At 42.0% G+C, this 19,720-nt stretch overlaps 1 protein-coding gene across 5 annotated transcripts in view; it reads left to right on the forward strand.

The window, feature by feature from the left end:
- LOC145412565 (putative monocarboxylate transporter 5) overlaps nt 1-19,720 on the forward strand; it is a 473,562-nt gene that overhangs the window by 120,821 nt on the left and 333,021 nt on the right. For 4 of the 5 annotated variants that reach the window (XM_080282467.1, XM_080282468.1, XM_080282469.1 and 1 more), the window contains one exon: nt 9,264-9,534. In XM_080282467.1, the coding sequence (XP_080138593.1) occupies nt 9,264-9,534 (271 nt within the window). Of the gene's footprint in view, nt 1-6,694; nt 7,029-9,263; nt 9,535-19,720 lie in introns of all 5 variants that reach the window. The other variant, XM_080282470.1, reaches the window with a different exon arrangement.

Below are 19,720 nucleotides of genomic sequence, written 5' to 3' on the forward strand. Positions count from 1 at the left end.
TATCAGTTGATGTACAGAAGGAATTAATGGCTTGCACTGATGCACCAGAAAAAAAAAAAATGCCTAATTACGTTTATTACTAGTGTTATTACTTTGCCACTAGGCTACCCTTTGATTTGTATTAATGACGTATAATACCTTGCATTAAATAGACATCTCAGCAAAAAGTTACCACCTTAATGTTTATTTAAAATATGAAAACTGAAGAAACAAAATGTAGGCTATGTGTATTTTAATATCGACAGTTTGCATCATTTAACGTACACCCTCTCAAAAATTTTTCGGCACCCCTTGCTCTGATACCCTTCGCAACGATCACTTACAGACGGCGAGAATAAGTGGTCGTGATGTGGTTGGTACCCCTGTACAGTACCTCTCTCCCTCTCCCACTGGATATCATCATTATAGCAGTCAAACTACACACACCACAACACAAGGCCAGGGATACCAACCACGCACAGTAATTCAGGAGTTGCTTCAGAATGCCTCATGCGGTGTGGCATAATGTATCGTGCCGTAAGGGTGCCGAATATTTTTTTTTTATAGCCTGTACAAGAGGATATTAATGTGTAATATAAAGTCGTTACAAGTGTCCAGTGCCATTTAGAATCATGCCTATGTTCCTTCAATTTTTGGAAGGGATGGTAAAATAAATCATTAACATGTACCAAATGATCAGGTAAGCCGCCTCTCAGCAAGAAAGTGATGTCAGAAGCCTAACTTTCAGTCCGCTGATAGGCTATATAGTTTTATTCTTGTTGCCAAACGATTTTACTGTTTAGAATACTCATAATGATGGGACTTAATGAAGCTGTATCGTCATCCAGTTCAGTCTCCCCTAAGCTGAACAAAGTCGTCGGAATAAAGAATAAAATGATTTACGTCGAGTGAAGGAAGTAGTATAATCACCCTCATGTAGCAGCACACGCTCTAGGCTAACTTGTAACTGTCCTCTTGTTTTTTCCTCGTTGTATAAATCTGTCCAAAGTGGCCCACGAAAATGTGGCATTAGTCAGCTCGGATAAACTCATAACAGGGAAAGGGTTAAAAACTGCCTTGATCTAACCAAAAATAAAGAACTTTTTATTTTATTCTGGCTAACTCCAGACGACTTTGCTCTTGTGATGAACCTGTTGTAGTCAGAGGAATAAGCACGTTTTTGTAATAATGCTTATAATAATGATAATAATAATAATAATTATTATTATTAATAATAATTATTATTATTATTATTATTATTAAGCAGATGTGCAACTTTATTTGATTTCTGATAAAAGTACATATTCAGCGGGGAAAAAAAATGAGTGAATGAAATTGATTGAGAGTCTGAAAATGAGAGAGAGAGAGAGTTCTTGATAAAGTGTGAAGTAAAAGGAGGGTAAAGGAAAGGAGAATGAAACGAATGTGAGCATGAGGATGAATGTGCGAGTGAATGTAGCCTATATGAACTAGTGAGGGAGAAATAATGTTGGATGAGACTGAGTAGACTGTGAGTGCGAGAATGAGTGTTAGTGTGAGAAGGTAAGGGTGAGTTAGTGAAAGAATCTGAGTGGGCGAGTGTGAATCTGTGAAAGTGAGACAAGTTTGAGAGATGTGAAACTGAGTGAAAGAATGTGACCAGAGGGAGCAAGTAAGAAAGGGAGATTGCACTGGTAAGAATGAGTTATTGAGTGTGAACATGAGAGTGACAGTGAGAACGTTAGGCTGAGCCTTTTTTTTTTTTTTTTTTTTTTTTTTTTTTACAGAACAGAGGAATGAAAAACAAATGAATAAAAAAAATTCCATACACCAGATCACTGGTGTCCTCCGTTCATAAAATATCTGTAACAATTGGACTTGAACAGCTGTAGGTTGAAGTTTGGGGGGAAACAACTGTAGGGAAGTGAGTTGCAGAGAGATGCAGTTTGGGGAATAAAAGAATTCTGATAGGCAGAAGTTCTGCAATATGGCTGTGTGACATCCCAGTCATGAACATTACCAGATGCCCGTGTAGCACGAGGGAAGGCATGGAAAGGTGGTACAATGGGCGCAACTTCGTCTGAGCGTTTGCCTTAATAATGTCTGTAGAATAATCAAGGGAGGCAACATTCCATCTTATTTGTAGGGGAGGTAGTTTATTTATAATAGCAGGGTTATTGATAATTCCAGCAGCTTTGTTCTGAATTTTGTCTAGTTGTATTAGTGCAGCCTCACCACATCCATTCCACAAGGGTGAGCAATATTCAAGCTGAGAGCACACATGACTTATAGCTAACTACTTGTCAGTGAAGAAGTTACAGACTTTGTACAATAATTTAAATTTCTTTGAGGCAGTTTTAGCAAGTTGTCTGACATGAGAGGTCGAGGTGAGGGCATTGTTAGGGCGTGTCCACATGTATGCTCAAACAAGCATTAGCAACAAGTAAGCAACACAGTAACAAACACGCTGCAAACATATTGGGAACAGCAGCGTCCAGATCATGTTGGCAGCATCATGATGAAGTCTTGGTTGCCTCGTATGGACACACTTATCCCATCACCTCTGCTGCCAGTGTTAGAAGTCGCACTGAAACATGTTTGCATACATCTGTCCAAATACTGCTGCAAACATGTTGCCAGCTATGTTGCCAACATATGTTTGAGTACACATGTGGACGAGCCCGTAAGTGAGACACTGAGAATTTCAGTACTTTTGGAGTTGGGAATATTAGTAGCATTGAAAGTAATATATGAATCTGGCAATATCTGCCCATTAGTAACTTTTATATATTTGCTTTTACTAGCATTAAATGAAACAAGGTTGTTTTGTCTTCGTTCATTGATTGTACTGTAGATAAATCTTGATTTATGGAGATGAAAGTGAAATGGTAAATAAATGAGGGAGGGTGGAATTATTACAGTAAGTGGTAGTTTTTTTGTTTTTTTTAATGCAGGAAAGAAGGAACCAAAGACCAGGAGCCCGCAAATCGTTCCCTCCAAGAAAAAACAGAAACTTTACAAAAGAGAGCCAAATTCAAGATCCGATCACTTCGAGATGCCTGGACACACTGCGTTTGAAAGACTGGAGATCATAGGAAGTAGGAAATACAGAATGAGACAGTTCCAGAGTTGACCTGTTGCATAAGTGAAAGACTGGGAGTAATGGTTAACTCTTGCATTAGAGAGTTGGACAGAAAAAGGATGAGAGTTTGTAGCTAGACGGGTCCTATGCACCCGTTGTAGAAGTGGAGGGATGCAAGCAGACAGTTCAGAGGAGCAGTGACCATGGAAGTAGCAACAGAAAAGAGATAAAAGAGGCATCAGTGCAGCAAAGAGACAGAGGTTGAAGGGAGCCAGTAAGACGAGGAGGGTTAATGAGGCAAAAAGCCTTTGACTCCACCCTGTTGAGAAGAGCTGTATGTGGGGAGCCTCCCCACACATGAGAGTTGTACTTTACACATAGGCAAATAAAACCCATGTATAAAGTCGACAATTGTGCTAGGGGTAAAGAAGGTACTGAGTTGGGTTAGAATACCCAATCTCTTGGAAGCAGATTTTACAAGTGATGCAATATGATCTTTCCAAGATAAGTCCTGAGTGAATGAAACCCCAAGGATGTTCAAGGATGATGCAAGATTGAGCTGGATATTATTAAACATTAGTGGGTACTCCTGTGGAAGACTGTGTCAGGTTGATAGGTGTAAAAACGGAGTTTTTGATGCATTAAAAACAACAGGATTATTTTTACCCCAGTCAGAGATACGAGCCAGGTCAGACGTTAGGTGTGCCATAACCTCATCCCTTCTTTGTTGAAGTAACTGCTGAGATGTACGTTGCGAGAATCGAATGGACAGGTGAAGGGTGGAATCATCAGCATATGAGTGGATAGAGTTAGATGTACAGTTTAGAAGGTCATTGATGAATAAAAGGAAGAGAGTTGGTGATAGGACAGAGCCCTGAGGAACACCACCATTGATAGATCCAGGAGAAGAATGATGGCCATCTACAACAGCAGCTATAGAACGACCAGAGAGGAAGCTAGAGATGAAGGCACAGATAGAAGGATAGAAGCCATAAGAGGGCAGTTTGGAAATTAAAGATTTATGCCAGACTCGATTGAAAGCCTTTGATATGTCAAGCGCAATGGCAAAGCTTTTGCCAAGGTCCCAAAAGGAGGATGACCAGGAGTCTGAAAGGTAGGTGAGAAGATCGCCAGTGGAGCGTCCCTGATGGAACCCATGCTGACAATCAGAAAGAAGGTTGTGATAGGAAAGATGCTTTAAAAAATTTTCTGTTAAGAATTGACTTAAAAACTTTTAAGACACAGGATGTTAAAGTAATTGGATGATAGAGGGTTGGTCACCCTTCTCTGGGACTGGCTGAATGAGAGCAAACTTCCAGCAAGAAGGAAAGGTACAAATTGAAAGACAAAGGCGAAAGAATTTACATAGACAGCGTGTAAGCAAAGAAGCACAGTTCTTGAGGACAACAGGAGGGACTCCATCAGGCCCATATCCTGTTAGTACTGAGGCCACTGATGACAGAAAATACATCAGCTGAAAAAATTTTAATGTCAGCCATGAGGAAGTCAGAGGGGGGAAGTGGTGGAGGAACAGCACCAGAATCATCCAAGGTGGAATTGGAGGAGAAAGTCTGAGCAAAGAGGTCTGCTTTATTAGTAAATGAAATAGCTACAGAGCCATCAGAGTAGAAAAGAGGAGGGAAGGATGATGAGGTAAAGTTATTAGATAGGTTTTTGGCAAGTTGCCAGAAGGAGCGGGAAGAATTTGAGTTGTAGAGTTGAGAGCATTTAGTACAGATGAAATTATTTTTAGCAGAGCGAAGAACAGACTTAGCACAATTCCGAGCAGAAACATAAAAGAGATGTGATTCAGAGGTGAGTTGGCTCTGGTACCTTTTATAGGCCCTCTCCTTGTTGTGGACAGCATTAGAACAAGCGTGATTAAATCAAGGCTTTCTTCCATTAGTCAAAGGATATGAGAAGGGAATGCATGCTTCCATGCCTGAGAGACTAACCACCGTAATGCACAAAGCACACTCAGATGGCTCCCGGCCATGGAAGCAATAATCATTCCAGGGAAAATCAAAGAAGTACTGCCTGGGGGCCTCCTGATCCGCAGCTCCAAAGTGCCACAGTTAACACTTCTTTCAAGGGTCCACAGGCCGCACCAGAGCTATAGGACAGGTCAAGGTAATAAGGTTGTGATCAGAGGAGCCCAATGGAGAGGATAGATTAACAGTGTAAGCAGAAGGATTAGTTGTAAGGAAAAGGTCATGTGTGTTGGAGCTCTCTCCAAGGCAGTCAGGGATACGGGTAGAGTGCTGTAGAAGCTACTTTAGGTCATTAAGGATAGAAAAGATGTAGGCTTGTTCACCAGATGGATCAGTGAAAGGAGAGGAGAGCCAAAGATGGTGGTGAACATTGAAATCTCATAGAATGGAGATTTCAGAGAAAGGAGAAATGGGAAGAAAGTGTTCCATCGTAGAAGATAGTTGAAGAACTTTTCATAGTCAGTAGAATTAGGAGATAAGAAAACAGCACAGATATATTTAGTCAGAGAATGACAGGGAAGTCGAAGCCAGAGAGTAGAGAATTCAGAAGTGTGTCAAGTTCAAGAATACTAGAGCAAGATAAGTCTTTGCGTACATATACACAACAGGCATCTTTGGGTTTGAAATGAGTATTCAGAAAGTTGGAGGAAACAGAAAAGGGTTTGCTCTCAGTTGCCTCAGAGAGCTGAGTGTCTGTCAGGAAAAGAAGGTGAGGTTTAGAGGAAGATAGCTGGTGTTCAACAGAGAGAAATTAGAGGAAAAGCCACGAATGTTGCAGAAATGAAGAAGTGAGTCAGACTGTGTATCCAGGCATCTCGCTGAGTCGTCACCAGGAGAGGGGCAGATGGGGCATTTATGGTCCCCCCCCCCCCCTGGAGACTCAAAGGCCTGGTTATTCTGTGCTTTTTTTTTTTTTCTTTTTTTTTTCTTTTTTTTTAAAGGACGTGTAGTGTGTACTGTGCTTGCAGATTGGTGTGGACAGAGAAACTTGTATTGGAGAGCATGCTGGCCTACTCTCTGTGTTACTGAAACACTGAAAAAGTTCAGCAAAGGGGGATGGTCATGCTGCTGTGTAAATAAGAGAAATGGTAACCTACTCATCACTCAGCGAATTATACATTATACATTATTATACATTATTTAGCTCTTCCTCCCACCTTTGAAACTTTTGTGTCCTTCCCCAATTGAAGAATTGGTAACTAGTACACTGATAACTAAGATCAGCCATGGAGAAGGGAGATGAGAGGGAGAGGGTTGTGGCGATGAAAGTGTAGTGAAATGTTTTGGGTATTGGCCCATATGTGATGGAAGTGTACTTGTATTGGATATCATTACAGCGTGAGAAGGAAGGATACTCTGATGTTAGGGAGGTCTCTCTCTCTCTCTCTCTCTCTCTAATATACATCAGTACATTAATTTACAGTTCGACCATTTCTCCTTTTATTTTTTTACTCGTAATGTTTTGTATTAAACTTTACTTTGTTGTTATTGGTGGAATCGTTAGACCATAAGTTCAGCATTCTCAGAAAATATGTTGTGTACTGGTATTGTACAGTACAGCTGTGTGACCATCATATATTTTATATTCATTGTTTCTTCACCTTCAGAGAGAACATTAGGTGACAGTGTAGTGTTGAATATAACCTGTGAATTACACTTTCAGAAACATGTTAAAGTTGATCATTAAGCGCCGCAAGGTGCCCCAATTTATCACACTATAATGATTATCTAATCAATGGAACATGTAAACTGAAAATATTACTGATATCAGTGCGTGATTTAAAAGCCTCAGAACAAATACTGGTTGGCAGTAAATTATAATAATATGAAAACTGGACACTTCAAAAATATTAAAATAAAAAGCTGTTAGAAATCCATAATAACCAGTTGTAGATTTGTCTACTGTTGCATTTTGACTACTTGAAGTAATGGATCGTAAAGACAGAGTGAAAAGGAATAGCAAGGCACGCACTGTGTCTTTCAGTGAGGATTTACAGGTAAAGAAGAACTTTAACATTGCGTGTCTTATTTCACAGTTCCATGATTTGTTCAGGATGAATGAATTATGTACACGCACTTACACATCTGAATGCGGGTACATTTCATCCATCAGATATTGTAGGCGACAGGTATAAGCCACTGTTTTTGGATGTTGCAATAAACATATCTTTTAATGTAGACCACTTGTTATGTAATTTTGCAATACTTTACTTTAAATATTAGGCATATGTTTACACATTTACAATATCTGATTGTAGGATTAGCATGCTTTTCCCATGCATAGGACTTCTTTCAATGTACTGTAATGCGAGTGTAAGTGGCTCGGAAATGGCTGGGAGAAGGAGGGAGATGAGAAGGGAGGAAGAGATTAGTAGGATGTAAGCAATGAAAACAGTCAGACTGGGGAAAGCCACTGCAGTTGATGGAGTGTGTGGTGAAATGTTGAAGCACAGGGAGAGATAGTAGTAGAATAGGTATGGAATATGTGCAGATTAGTGTGGGAGGAAGGTAGAGAACTGGAGAACGGGAAGCCAGGTATAATTATTCCCCTGTACAAAGGAAATGGGGAAAAAGAAGTGTGTGGTAATCATAGGGGCATATGTCTCCTTGGTATAATGGGAAAGGTATATGATAGGATGCTTATTGTCAGAGTTAGGTGAATAACAGAGGAATTAGGAGGTGAAGACCAAGGATGTTTCAAGAAAGGAAGAGGTTGTGTAGATCAGCAGTTCATCCTAACGTGTTTAGTGGAAAAGTTTCTAGTGAATGGAAAGAAGTTATATGCTTTCTTCATGGATTTGGAAAAAGCATATGACAGAGTGGATAGACAAGGAATGTGGAAATGTTAAAAATGTTTGGAGTAAATGTGAAACTGTTCAGTGCTGTGAAGAGTATATGTGAGGGTGCTAGGGCTATAGTGCATGTGATGGTGAACAGTTAATTTTTCTATCTAAATGTTGAAACAAGGATGTGTCATGTCTCCATGGTTGTTCAGTTTGTATATAGATGGAGTTTTGAAAGAGATACAAGGTGGGGCAGTGGATGTCCAAGCGGCCCTAACGAGAGAGGACAGCATTTGGAAACTTCCTGTTCTGTTGTTTACAGATGATACTGACTTGTTAAGTGAAGATGAAGTGGAACTGCAAGGCTTGGTGAATGAGTCTGGGAGAGTATGTAAGAATGGAATCAAAAAGTGAATGTAGGGAAGTGTAAAGTTGTGGTCTTCAGGAGAAATGAAGTCACTGAATGCATAATGAGGCTGGATGGTGAGGAAATGGAAAATGTGAGTGCATTTAAATACTTCGGTAGTGTGATGAGTAAGAATGGAAGTTTAGAGAGAGAAGTGCTTGAAAGGGTACAACAGGGAAGAAAGGTTGCTGGTTCATTGAAAGCAGTGATAAGAAATAGGGAAGTGAGCATGGAAGTGAAAAATTCACTGCATGAGAGTTTTCCGGTACCCACTCTAATGTATGGGAGTGAAACTCAGACCTTATTGGAAGGACACAAGTCAAGAGTGAGATCAATGGAAATTAGTTACTTAAGAGGAGCATGTGGAATTACATGGAGGGACAGACTGATAAATGAGAAAATGAAGGAGCATTGTGGCATAGATGTGGATGTGACAGAATGCATAAGAAGAAATACGTTGTGGTGGTTTGACCATGTGGAGAGGATGGAGAGTGAGAGAGTAATAAGGAAAGTGTATGTGAGTAAGGTGGAGGGGGGGAGAGGGAGAGGGAGGCTGAGGATGAGATGGAGGGATGGATTGGAGTTGAGAGTATGTGAGAGAGGGGGGTTGTTAACTGGGAGAAGAGCATCGAAATGACAGGGGACAAGGCGACATGAAGGCAATTTGTGTGTGGTCACCCCTTATGGGATTAGGGCATCTGACTATAGATAAATAGAAAGATGACTCTTTTTGCACATTGAGATTCTGTGCACATGGAACCTACTCATATAGAAAATCTGATTATTGGAGTAGTTTGGAAGGGGAGATGGTATGAGCAAAGAATATTGATGTGTTTAAAATAGAGTGGATGAAAGTCAATGTGGAGACAGGACAAAAGGAGTGTGGCTCAAATTCTGTGTACGGTTGTACAACTAGGTGAAAACACACACACACACACACACACACACACACACACACACACACACACACACACAGGGGGGGGAAGCACCATAGTGTACTGGTAATTTCTCTCTCCATGTTAATAAGGATGATCCTCTTTCAGAGTGAGTATGAGGGACAAGTTGGAGCAACACAGTATGAAGATGACGATGATGCAGCATCCTTTACGTCCCTGCCTGCCGAATTGCCTCCTCCTCCTGATGGTGGCTGGGGCTGGGTCATCGTTGTCGTGTCCTTCCTTTGTAATGCCATTGTGGATGGGGTGGCGTATTCCTTCAGCCCCTTTCTTGGCGTCATCTCGGAGGAGTTTGATGCTCCCAAGGGAAAGGTGGCGTGGATACCTTCCCTGTTGGCTGGTGTTTACCTCAGTGCTGGTAAGTAGCACTTTTATTTGAACTAATTGTTAAATATCAAACAATACAGTGTTTATAAGGGTTTGCCTGATAACTTGCCTGAAGCTTTGACATTTTTTTTCTGTTGGATGGGTTATATAATACTGTACGGTATTACAGTATGCCATTCACTTTAATTCTGCAGAGTGGCCTCACAAACCCCACGTGACATTCTGGTGCATATGGTTAGTGTACGTGTTAAATATTTTCTTTAGGTTTTTTACATAGGTATGAACATAAGTGGTATCCACAGTATAGAAGTAACATGCAAAAGCAGTGACATGTTCTTTTAATCCTGTCAGCCTTGTGACATTTTTCGTATATTCTTTCTTTCTCAAGACTTTTATTCAACTTTGGAGGAACTTTCTAAAGTGGAGAGATTGGGTAATTTCATTTACCCCTTCCCTACAAGAGTCTACCCAAAACTGAATGAAATTGTCTGGAGGTGTACATAGCAAAAATAAATCAATAAAACATATCACTGGATTGAAGGGATTAATTTCTTGGCAGTGTAGATAATTTAGTAAGAAATGAGCATTATAAGAGTGTCCTGAGTCTCACAGCTCCATTATAAAATGTGGTGAATATGTTGAGCCTTTTTCAAGTTATGTGAACACTTAACCACATTAGGATGAACTGAGTACAAATATTGGTGCCATGCATATCTTTGATGTTATAGGGAGGTGGGATGTGGGGGTTATTGTTGAGTAACCCTGGTCTGTCTACCCAGGCAGACCCATCAGTGGTAGGCAAGCCTCTTGCTGTGAACCGATGTCCCGTTGCAGTGCTGAACATTATGCCTCACCATAGTGGGGCACAGGAAAGAGCGTGAAAGTTTGGTTCCTGGATGAATGCCACATCAGCATCTCTCTACCCAGTTAACAGAGGCAAAGCAGGAGGCTCCATTTCATCCCTTATTTGGTTATATGGTTACTACCCAGTGTTGTAAATGGTTTCCTGGAATCCACTTCCCATTGGTTTCTCCATATTTCCCTCCCCCTCCAATGGGAAATAAGAAGGGGTATCTTGGTAGTGCCTGTCAGGACTGAAGAATTAGAGGCCCAAGAAAAGGACCAGAAAGTAAAAGTCATTAAGAAAATAGCACGGGATACAGTGAGTTAGTGGCAGGGTGTACCAGTCTCCATGTTGATAGTAGCACTGGCCCAATTTGCTGCAGCCAGGATTCTCACATCATTCAGTCCTGCTACATTTATATAGAAGCAGTAGAGTGTTGCCTGTGGCTGTCTGGGTGATTTTTTTTTTCTTTTTTATGCAGTCAAGTTCAAAGCATCCCAAAGGCTGTTAGTGGGAGCAAAAGAGGCCAGATCAAAGGTAGGGGAACAGAAACTAAAGGAGCATACACGTTGATGAACTATGTGGATTGATTTGCAAGCAAGATTGGTGAAGCAGCCTAACTCTAAGGAACCCCAGCCAGAAGTCGTCCCAAATAGATTGGCTCCACCCAAGTGACCTGAGAAAACTTTGGAAATTCTTGTGTTATCCAGAAAGAAGGGAGCTCAGCATCCTGAAAGGATGGGTTTGGTCAAAATTGGAAAGGTTTATAGCCATCAAGTGATACCAGTGAAAAGAACATCCCCAAAAAAATTAGGTTCCATACAAGGAAGTGCTCTGAAGAGAGTTCTGTAGGCAGAAGGCATGATGAATTTGCAGAGCTCCTATCATTGCTGGTTGCAGGCTAAAGCATAGTTATGACACCTTTCAGGGTTGAAGCACCATATGTTGTTGCAGAAGGAGTGTTGGTTATAGAACTAGTACTCACATGCCTCAGATGATATCCCACAGCCCATTTCCTGGCACCTGACCCTGATGGCTAGTGGCATATGGGTGGAGTCAGTTGAGGATCCAGAAGTACTTCCCTCATACCATAGGTGCTGTACATAGAACCTGTTAGAACCAGATTATGGCCTCAATTTCCCTTAACTAGGGGGAACTGATACTTCCAGAGTGGCATTCAAATAGGGACTTGGCCAGTGTAATCCAGCAACAGGGGACCTGTGGGATGGGGTTGCAACACTTGTTGTGGGATGTCCTCTCTCTTAGTTCTGTTGGATCTGTCAGCAGCTTTTGATACAGTAAATCATAAACTATTGTTGGATGGTCTGTATTTTTATGGCATTCATGAGAGTGCTCTTTCTGTCGGACAGATCTCAGAGAGTGGTTGTTGATTATGCTAGCTCTGATTCTGCTCCCCTTCTGTTCAGAGTCCCTCAAGGATCAGTTTTGGGTCCAGTTCTATTTACTGTCTACACAAGTAGTTTATCGTCTTTACTTGATGCTCACGATGTGTCCTACCATTTTTTTGCTGACGACACCCAGCTCTATGTTAAGATGTCAGATATAAACAGTACTGTGACAAAGCTTGAATCTCTAATGTCTGATATTAAGATTTGGATGGCTAAGAGGAAACTTAAGCTGAATGATGGTAAAACTGAGATCATCATCATCAGAGGAAACAGAAGTGGTGACGACACTGATAATGCCCTAGCTTTGAACATTGGCTTGTCACAGCTTCACCCAGTCAGTTCTGTTTGAAATCTGGGTGTTTATTTTAATTCAGAGTTAAATTACAAAGAACATATTAATCAGGTTATCAGAGGGTGTAACTTGCATATCAGAAATCTGTACTCTGTGAAAAAATTCCTGAATAGACGGTGCCTCTTAACATTGGTCCATGCAGTGGTCTTGTCTTGTGTTGATTATTGTAATTCACTGTGGGTTGGTCTTCCAAATAATATACTAACAAAAGTTCAGTCTGTGTTGAACAGGGCAGCACTTCTTATCTTAGGTCTTCCCCCGTGAACCTTAACTACCCTATTCCTGATTGAGTTGCATTGGTTACCAGTAAAGGCTAGAATTGAATTTAAACTGTGTCTTATTACATTCAACGTTCTTAAGTTTGGTGAACCGAAGTATCTTGGTGAATTTTTAAAACTCCCATTGGCACGCCCGGATGTGATGTCACATAATGAAAAGGATTCCTTGCGTCTTAACGATCCTGGAGCCATTCACCAGTCATCTTTCTCTGATCGTTCTTTTGTGTATAGAGCCCTTAGATTATAACAGATTGCCATTTTCCATACGACAACTCTCTTCTGTTGAATCCTTTAAGAGACAATTGAAAGCCTTTTTTTTTTCAAAATGCTATGACCTGGAGAGAGGTACTATGATGGATGATTATAGGGTTTAATTATTGTCACTTTCAGATATATATATGATATATGAGAGATGTCACAATTCTTGTAATTGTAAAAATAATATGTGTGTGTCGAGTGCTAGTGAATTCCCAAAGGAAGAACTGGCACTTTTGAGAAACAAAAGATCAGATTATTATTATTATTATTATCATCTCCAAGTAAGATGGAGAAATAGAAGAAGGGAAAGGCGAGAGGAAGGATAAGTTGCAAGGAGAGTGGAAAGGTTACAAGAGGTTGAGAAAAAGGCAGAGTATAAGAGAGAAGTGGAGGAATGATTGGCAAATATGAATTGGAGCAGATGGGGGACGTGAAAGGTGTGTGTAGAATATTTACAGAAGAAATATGTGCAGCATGTGATGTGGTGTGTGGGAGGAAGAGAAGACGGAGGGGGGTGCAAGGAACAGCGTGGTGGACTGAAGAGGTGAGACAGGCTGTGGCACAAAAGAAGAAAGCATACAATGAATGGATGAGAAATAGGGGCGTGGAAGAAGTTGAGAGGCGGAAGAGAGTTATATGTAGAAAGAAAGAGAGAGGTGAAAAGATTAGTAAGTGAGAGTAAGAAGACAGTGGATGAGGAATTTGGAAGGAATTTGAGTGTAAAGTGGAGGGACTGTAAGAAAATGTTCTGGAAAGAGGTGAAGAGAATAAGACAGGGTGGAAGTGAAGTTAGCAGGGGAGTGAAAGATAAAAATGGTAGATTACTAGTTGAGAAGGGAGAAAAAGTGAGCAGATGGAGAGAACACTTTAACCCCTTAAACGCGGATCGTCTTGTTTGCGACGCTCGGCAAAAAGGACATAACGGCGGATCATCGCATTTGCGATTCTAGTAAATTTTGAATAACCGCCGGCAAGCAGGCTCCAGCTGGTATTGTCTATCAGTACCACCACCCTTTAGCTACAATTAGCATGCTTTACCTTTGTACTACTGACCTCAGTTGTTGCCAAGTATCGCGTTTTCCCCCCGTCCCCCCCCCACCACGGCCCGGCCAGCCTGGCTGTGATACATGGCAGCGCTCTGAGAGCTCAGAACTGTAAATCTGTGCTCTCCTCTCACAAGCACTTTATGCTAATAGGAAACGCTTGTTTCCCCAGTTGTAACACTAGCTTTTTTTCTCACGGTTTGCCCCTGTTTAGCGTCAGTTTACTGCAGGCTTTCAAAGTGACATTATGGCGAGTTCTAGCTCTTCCCAGTCAGTGCAAGCGGCCGACAGGAACGAGAATAAAGTGGCGGGCGTAAGGCAGAATAAAAAGCGCGCCGTGGTGATCTTTTGGGAAGTAATATGATTGAAAATAATGTAGTATACATGTTTTTAGCTGTGAAAATGGAAATGTTTGTTGAGTGACGGGAAGACCGCCGCCACGGTGCATGTCGGCCGTACGCTTCGTTGATTTTAGCCTTATTTTCAGTGCTTATTGTACAAATACGGATTCCAAACTACCTTTACGTTGTAGTATAAAGTTTACTGTGACAGAATGAGGCTGTGGTAGAGGGGAAACCAGGTTGCTGGAGGTGTGAAAGTGAAGATTTGGTTACCCAGCTTTGCAAGTCTCCACAAGTCCTTGGGTAGTCCACGAAGGCTCAACACCTGTCTCTGGAGAAAGCTGAATGTAAGTACTATCTGCCATACCAAGTATAATGTTCTAGGGTTAATCTCTGATATTTGGCTAATATTTTCCTACAGGTACTCAGACCGCGATACAACCCCGCCACTCGGGGGGGATCGACTGTACACGGCCGCGTTTAAGGGGTTAAGGAATTGTTGAACATACAGGATGGAAGTAATGCGAGTATAAGTGGCTGGGGAATGGCTGGGAGAAGGAGGGAGGTGAGAAGACAGGAAGAAATCAGTAGGATAGAAGTTGTGGAAGCAATGAAGAAAGTTAAATTGGGGAAAGCCCCAGGAATTGATGGAGTGTGTGGTGAAATGCTGAAGCATGGGGGAGAGATTGTAGTAGAATGGATGTGGAAGAAGTGTAGATTGCCCTAGGGGGAAGGTAAAGTCCTGGAGGATTGGAAGTCAGGTATAATTATTCCCTTGTACAAAGGGAAAGGGGAAAAAGAAGTATGTGGTAATCATAGGGGCATTTGTCTTCTTAGTGTAATAGGAAAAGTGTATGGTAGGATACTTATTGACAGAGTTAGAGAAAGAACAGAGGAATTAGCTGGAGAAGAACAGGGAGGCTTTAGGAAGGGAAGAGGTTGTGTAGATCAGATATTCATTCTTAGATCTTTAGTGGAAAAGTTTCTAAAGAAGGGAAAGAAGTTGTATGCGGCTTTCGTGGATTTGGAGAAAGCATATGACTGGGTGGATAGACAAGGATTGTGGAAAGTAATAAGAATATATGGAGTAGATAGGAAGTTGTTGAATGCTGTGAAGAGTATGTATGATGGTGCTAAGGCTGCAGTGCGTGTGGATGGTGAACTAAGTGAATTTTTCTCTTTGAAAATTGGGTTGAAACAGGGATGTGTCATGTCTCCATGGTTGTTCAATCTGTACATGGATGGGGTAATAAAAGAGGTACAAGGTAGGGTAGTGGATGTTGGAGTGGCCCTGGTGAGAGAGGATAGTGTTTGGAAACTCCCTGTACTGTTGTTTGCAGATGATACTGTGTTGTTGAGTGAAGACGAAGGGGAGCTGCAAGGCTTGGTGGATGAGTTTCGGAGAGTGTGTAAGAAACGGAATCTAAAGGTGAATGTAGGGAAGAGTAAAGTGATGGTCTTTGAGAGAGATGATGTCAGTGAATGTACAGCAAGGTTGGATGACGAGGAATTGGAAAATGTGAGTACGTTTAAGTACTTTGGTAGTGCGATGAGTAAGGATGGAGGTTTGGAGGGTGAAATGCTTGAAAGGGTACAGCAGGGAAGAAAGGTTGCTGGTTCTCTGAAAGCAGTGATAAGAAACAGGGAAGTGAGCATGGAAGTGAAAAAGTTACTACATGACAGTATTTTGATACCAACTCTAATGTATGGAAGTGAAGCTTGGACGTTGTTGGAAAGACACAAGTCAAGAGTGAGAGCAGTGGAAATGAGTTATTTAGGAGGAGCCTGTGGAGTCACATGGAGAGACAGGCTGACGAATGAGGATGTAAAGGAGCGTTGTGGTGTGGATGTGGATGTGATGGGAAGCGTTATGAGGAACACACTGAGGTGGTTTGGCCATGTGGAGAGGATGGAGGGTGAAAGACTGACAAAGAGAGTGTGTGTGAGTGAGGTGGAGGGGGGAAGAGGGAGGGGGAGGCTGAGGATGAGATGGAGGGATGGGGTGGAGAGGTATATGAGAGAGGGGGGTGTGAGTTGGGAGCAGGGCAGTGAAATGGCGGGGGACAGGGCGACGTGGAGGCATTTTGTTTGTGGCCATCCCAAACAGGATTGAGGCATCTGGCAATAGATAGATAGATAGATTATTATTATTATTATTATGAATGTGGCTGGGAATACATAGTATATGCACAAAGGACAGTTTCCTTTGCAGAGGTAGGGTCAACAGTCCATCAAGTATGAATGAGCATAGCTTCATCACTTTGGTTGCATGAGGAATATTATGATAGTTGGCATAGAGAGGACCTTTCCTCAGCCAGTAGTGGTCAGTAACATCTCATGTAGGAGCATAGTTGATCTAGGTATTGACTAGAACCAGCGAAAGCAGAAAGGGTTGACAGTGTTAGGCGAGGATTTGGAGTAGTGTCATTTACCCTCAGTGAAGCAGTAGTCAGCACTGTGTTCAAGGACCTGCATGTATAGGTCAGTTATCAACTTAACTTTCTGGGTAGTCTGGTTTGGAGGTATAGCTGTGGCCAGGTTGGCACCTTGTGTTGATACTGAGGTACCTCATGATGGTCATATCTCTGGAAATGAGGGGGGAAGAAGGTCAGAAATTGTTAAATCAGTAAGTAGATGTTGTCAGTCACTCAAGTATTAATCCTTCCCCTCGGCAAGGTTGCTTTCCCACTGAGCTGTAATATGTAGTAGCAGTAATGGTTTGTGGGGATATGGTTGAAGGAATATGGTTCTGGGTTATGTGTACACATCTGTCTGTCTGTCTGTTGCCAAATACCTTAATCCTATAAGAGGTGGCCACAGACAAATCACCTCCATGCCTCTCACTCCTCTGACAGTTAGCTGCCCTCCCTTCAACTCGCACCCCCTCTCTTATATACCTCTCCACTTCATCCCTCCATCTCATCCTTGGTCTCCCCTTCCTCCTCTCCATCCTCCACCTCACTAACATATATTCTTCTAGACAGTTTCTCATTCTCCATCCTCTCAGCATGGCTAAACCATCTCACAGTACTTCTCTTAGCACTTTTAATAACATCCACATCAGCACCACAATACTCCTTTAATTCCTTATTTGTCTGTTGTCACTCTTTGTGACCCCACATGCTTTTGCCACACAAGTCATTTCCACTGCTCTCACTTATGAGCTGTGTCCTTCCAGCAGGATCCAAGCTTTACTTCCATACATTAGAATGGGGATCACAGTTTACTGTTGTTATTGTTGTTGTTATAGATTGCCTCACCTTTTGGGAGGCCCAAGCCATATATTAGCCCAGGAACACAGTTTACTGTCATTCAGTGATGTTCTTTTTTTCCTCTCCCATGCTCACTTACCTGTTCCTTATCACTGCATTCAGTCAACTAGCAACCTTCCTGCTGTGTTTTACCATTTCAAGCACTTCATTCACAAAACTTCTATCCTTACTTATCGCACTACCTAAGTATACTTGAATGCACTCACATTCTTCATATCCTAACCATCCAGTCTCACTGTGCATGCTGTGCTGTTATTTTTCTCAAAGACAATAAATTTATTCTTGTGTACTTTCACTTGTATATTCTGTTTCCAGCACACACTCCCAAACTTATTCACCAAGCCTTGCAGCTCACATTCATCTTCACCTAACAACACAGTATTATTAGCCGACACCAGTATAGGAAGTTTACACACCGTACCTCCTCTCACTGGGGATACTTCAACCTCCACTGTCCCACCTAGTATCTCTTTCATATTCAGGAAGTTATATAGGAAAGAAAAGGGAACTGTACATTGTTTTTGTTGATCTGGAGAAGGCCTTTGACAGAGTCCCTAGAGAGGTGGTGAAGTGGGCAGTGAAAAAAGCTTGTGATCGAGGAGTGGCTGGTTAGGGTGGGTATGGCCATGTATGTGGGTGTATGCACCCAGGTAAAGGTGAATGAAGTTTTGAGTGAGGAGTTTTCCTGAATGCTGGTGTGCATCAGGGGTCAGTCTTGAACCCCTTGTTGTTTATTATGGTACTTGAAGCCCTCTCACGTGACTTCAGAAATTGACTCGTGTGGGAGATGTATGCTGATAATTTGGTGTTGATTGCAGAGAATGAAAGGGAGGCAGAGGAAAACTTTAGGAAGTGGAGAGATGGTATGGGGCACAAGGGCTTAAGAGTTGATGCAGATAAAACAAAAGTGATGGTATCAAAGGCTGGGGGCAGTACTGCCAAAGAACAGGGGAAGTGGCCATGTGCAATTTGCCACAAGGGTGTAGGAATTACAGTAATTCCATCATGTGCAGTGTTTGTGATAAGTGGATGCATAAAGGATTAGTGGTTTAGAGGCAGACTGCGAGATAATGCTGCATGCATGAAAGGATTGAACTTACTGGTGAGTGTCTTGATTGTGTGGAAGAGTTTTGTTATTTGGGAGACATGTTATGTGCTGGAGGTGGGGCAGGAGCTAGCGCTGTTGCTAGGGTGAGGAGTGGTTGGAAGAAGTTCAGGGAGCTGTTGCCTCTTCTGATGTTGAGAGGCTCTACCTCTGTGCTAAACAATCTTTATATGTGGCATGTGTCAGGAGTGTAATGCTGTTTGGTAGTGAGACCTGTGCAGTAAAGGACGAGATTAACACATACGGAAATGGCAATGATTAGGTGGATATGCAGTGCATCCCTGAGTGCAAGGCCTAGGGGAGCTAGGCTTACGATGGAAGAGTTGTGAGGTAGGTTGGGACTGGAGTGCATTGGTGTTGTGATGTGGATGGGTAGATTGAGGTGGTTTGGACATGGGGCAAGGATGGAGGATGATAATTGGGTGCAGAAAGTGAGAAGTGATAATGTCAGGGGTAGGGGAATGTAGATCTAAGAAGACCTGGGACAAGGTCATTGAGTGTGACCTCAGGAATGGGACTAAATAGGGAAGCTGCCAGAGATCGAGCAGCATGGAGAACCACCATTAGGTGACCAAGGCCAGCACATGCAAGCATGTTGGAGTCTTCAAAAATGAAACAAAACAAAACAAAAAATGAACTCCATCCATATACAACTTACATAGCTGTGGAGACATGATACACCCCTGCTTCAGTCCAACACTCTGATCAAAGAACTCACTTAATTTACTATCTCTACTCACTGTAGTCCTTATACATACTCATCACAGCATTCAGCAACTTCTCATCTACTACATTTATTTTTAGTACCCTCGACTTCCCTCTGTATCTGCTCTGTCATACACTTTCTCCAGGTGTATGAGGGCACCTTACAACTTGTTTCCTGTCTCTAGATACCTTTGCACCAAATATCTTGAAATGAATATCTGACCTATGCAGCATCTTCCCTTCCTAAAAGCCCCCTTGTTCCGAATAATTCTTAAGTCACTATTCTAACTCTGTCGATAAATGACCTACCATATGCTTTTCCTATTACACTGAGAAGGCAAACACTGCTATGATTGCCACACGCTTCTCATTCCCTTTTTCATTTGTATAGAGGTAGTTATGTTTGACTTCCAGTCCTCCAGGAGCCTCTCTTCTTCTCAGACTAGTCTGCCCATCCTCCATATCCATTCTGTCACTAATTCTCCCCCGTATTTCAGCATTTCACCACACACTCCATCAATTTCTGGGGCTTTCCCAATTTTGACTTCCTTCTTTATCTCTAACACAGTGATCCCTTGGTTATTGCGCACATGGTTATAATGGTTTTTGT

Source organism: Coenobita brevimanus, chromosome 93 (genome assembly GCF_032717465.1).
Source record: "Coenobita brevimanus isolate Jiangsu-jjx chromosome 93, ASM3271746v2, whole genome shotgun sequence".
In the NCBI taxonomy this organism is placed as follows: domain Eukaryota; kingdom Metazoa; phylum Arthropoda; class Malacostraca; order Decapoda; family Coenobitidae; genus Coenobita; species Coenobita brevimanus.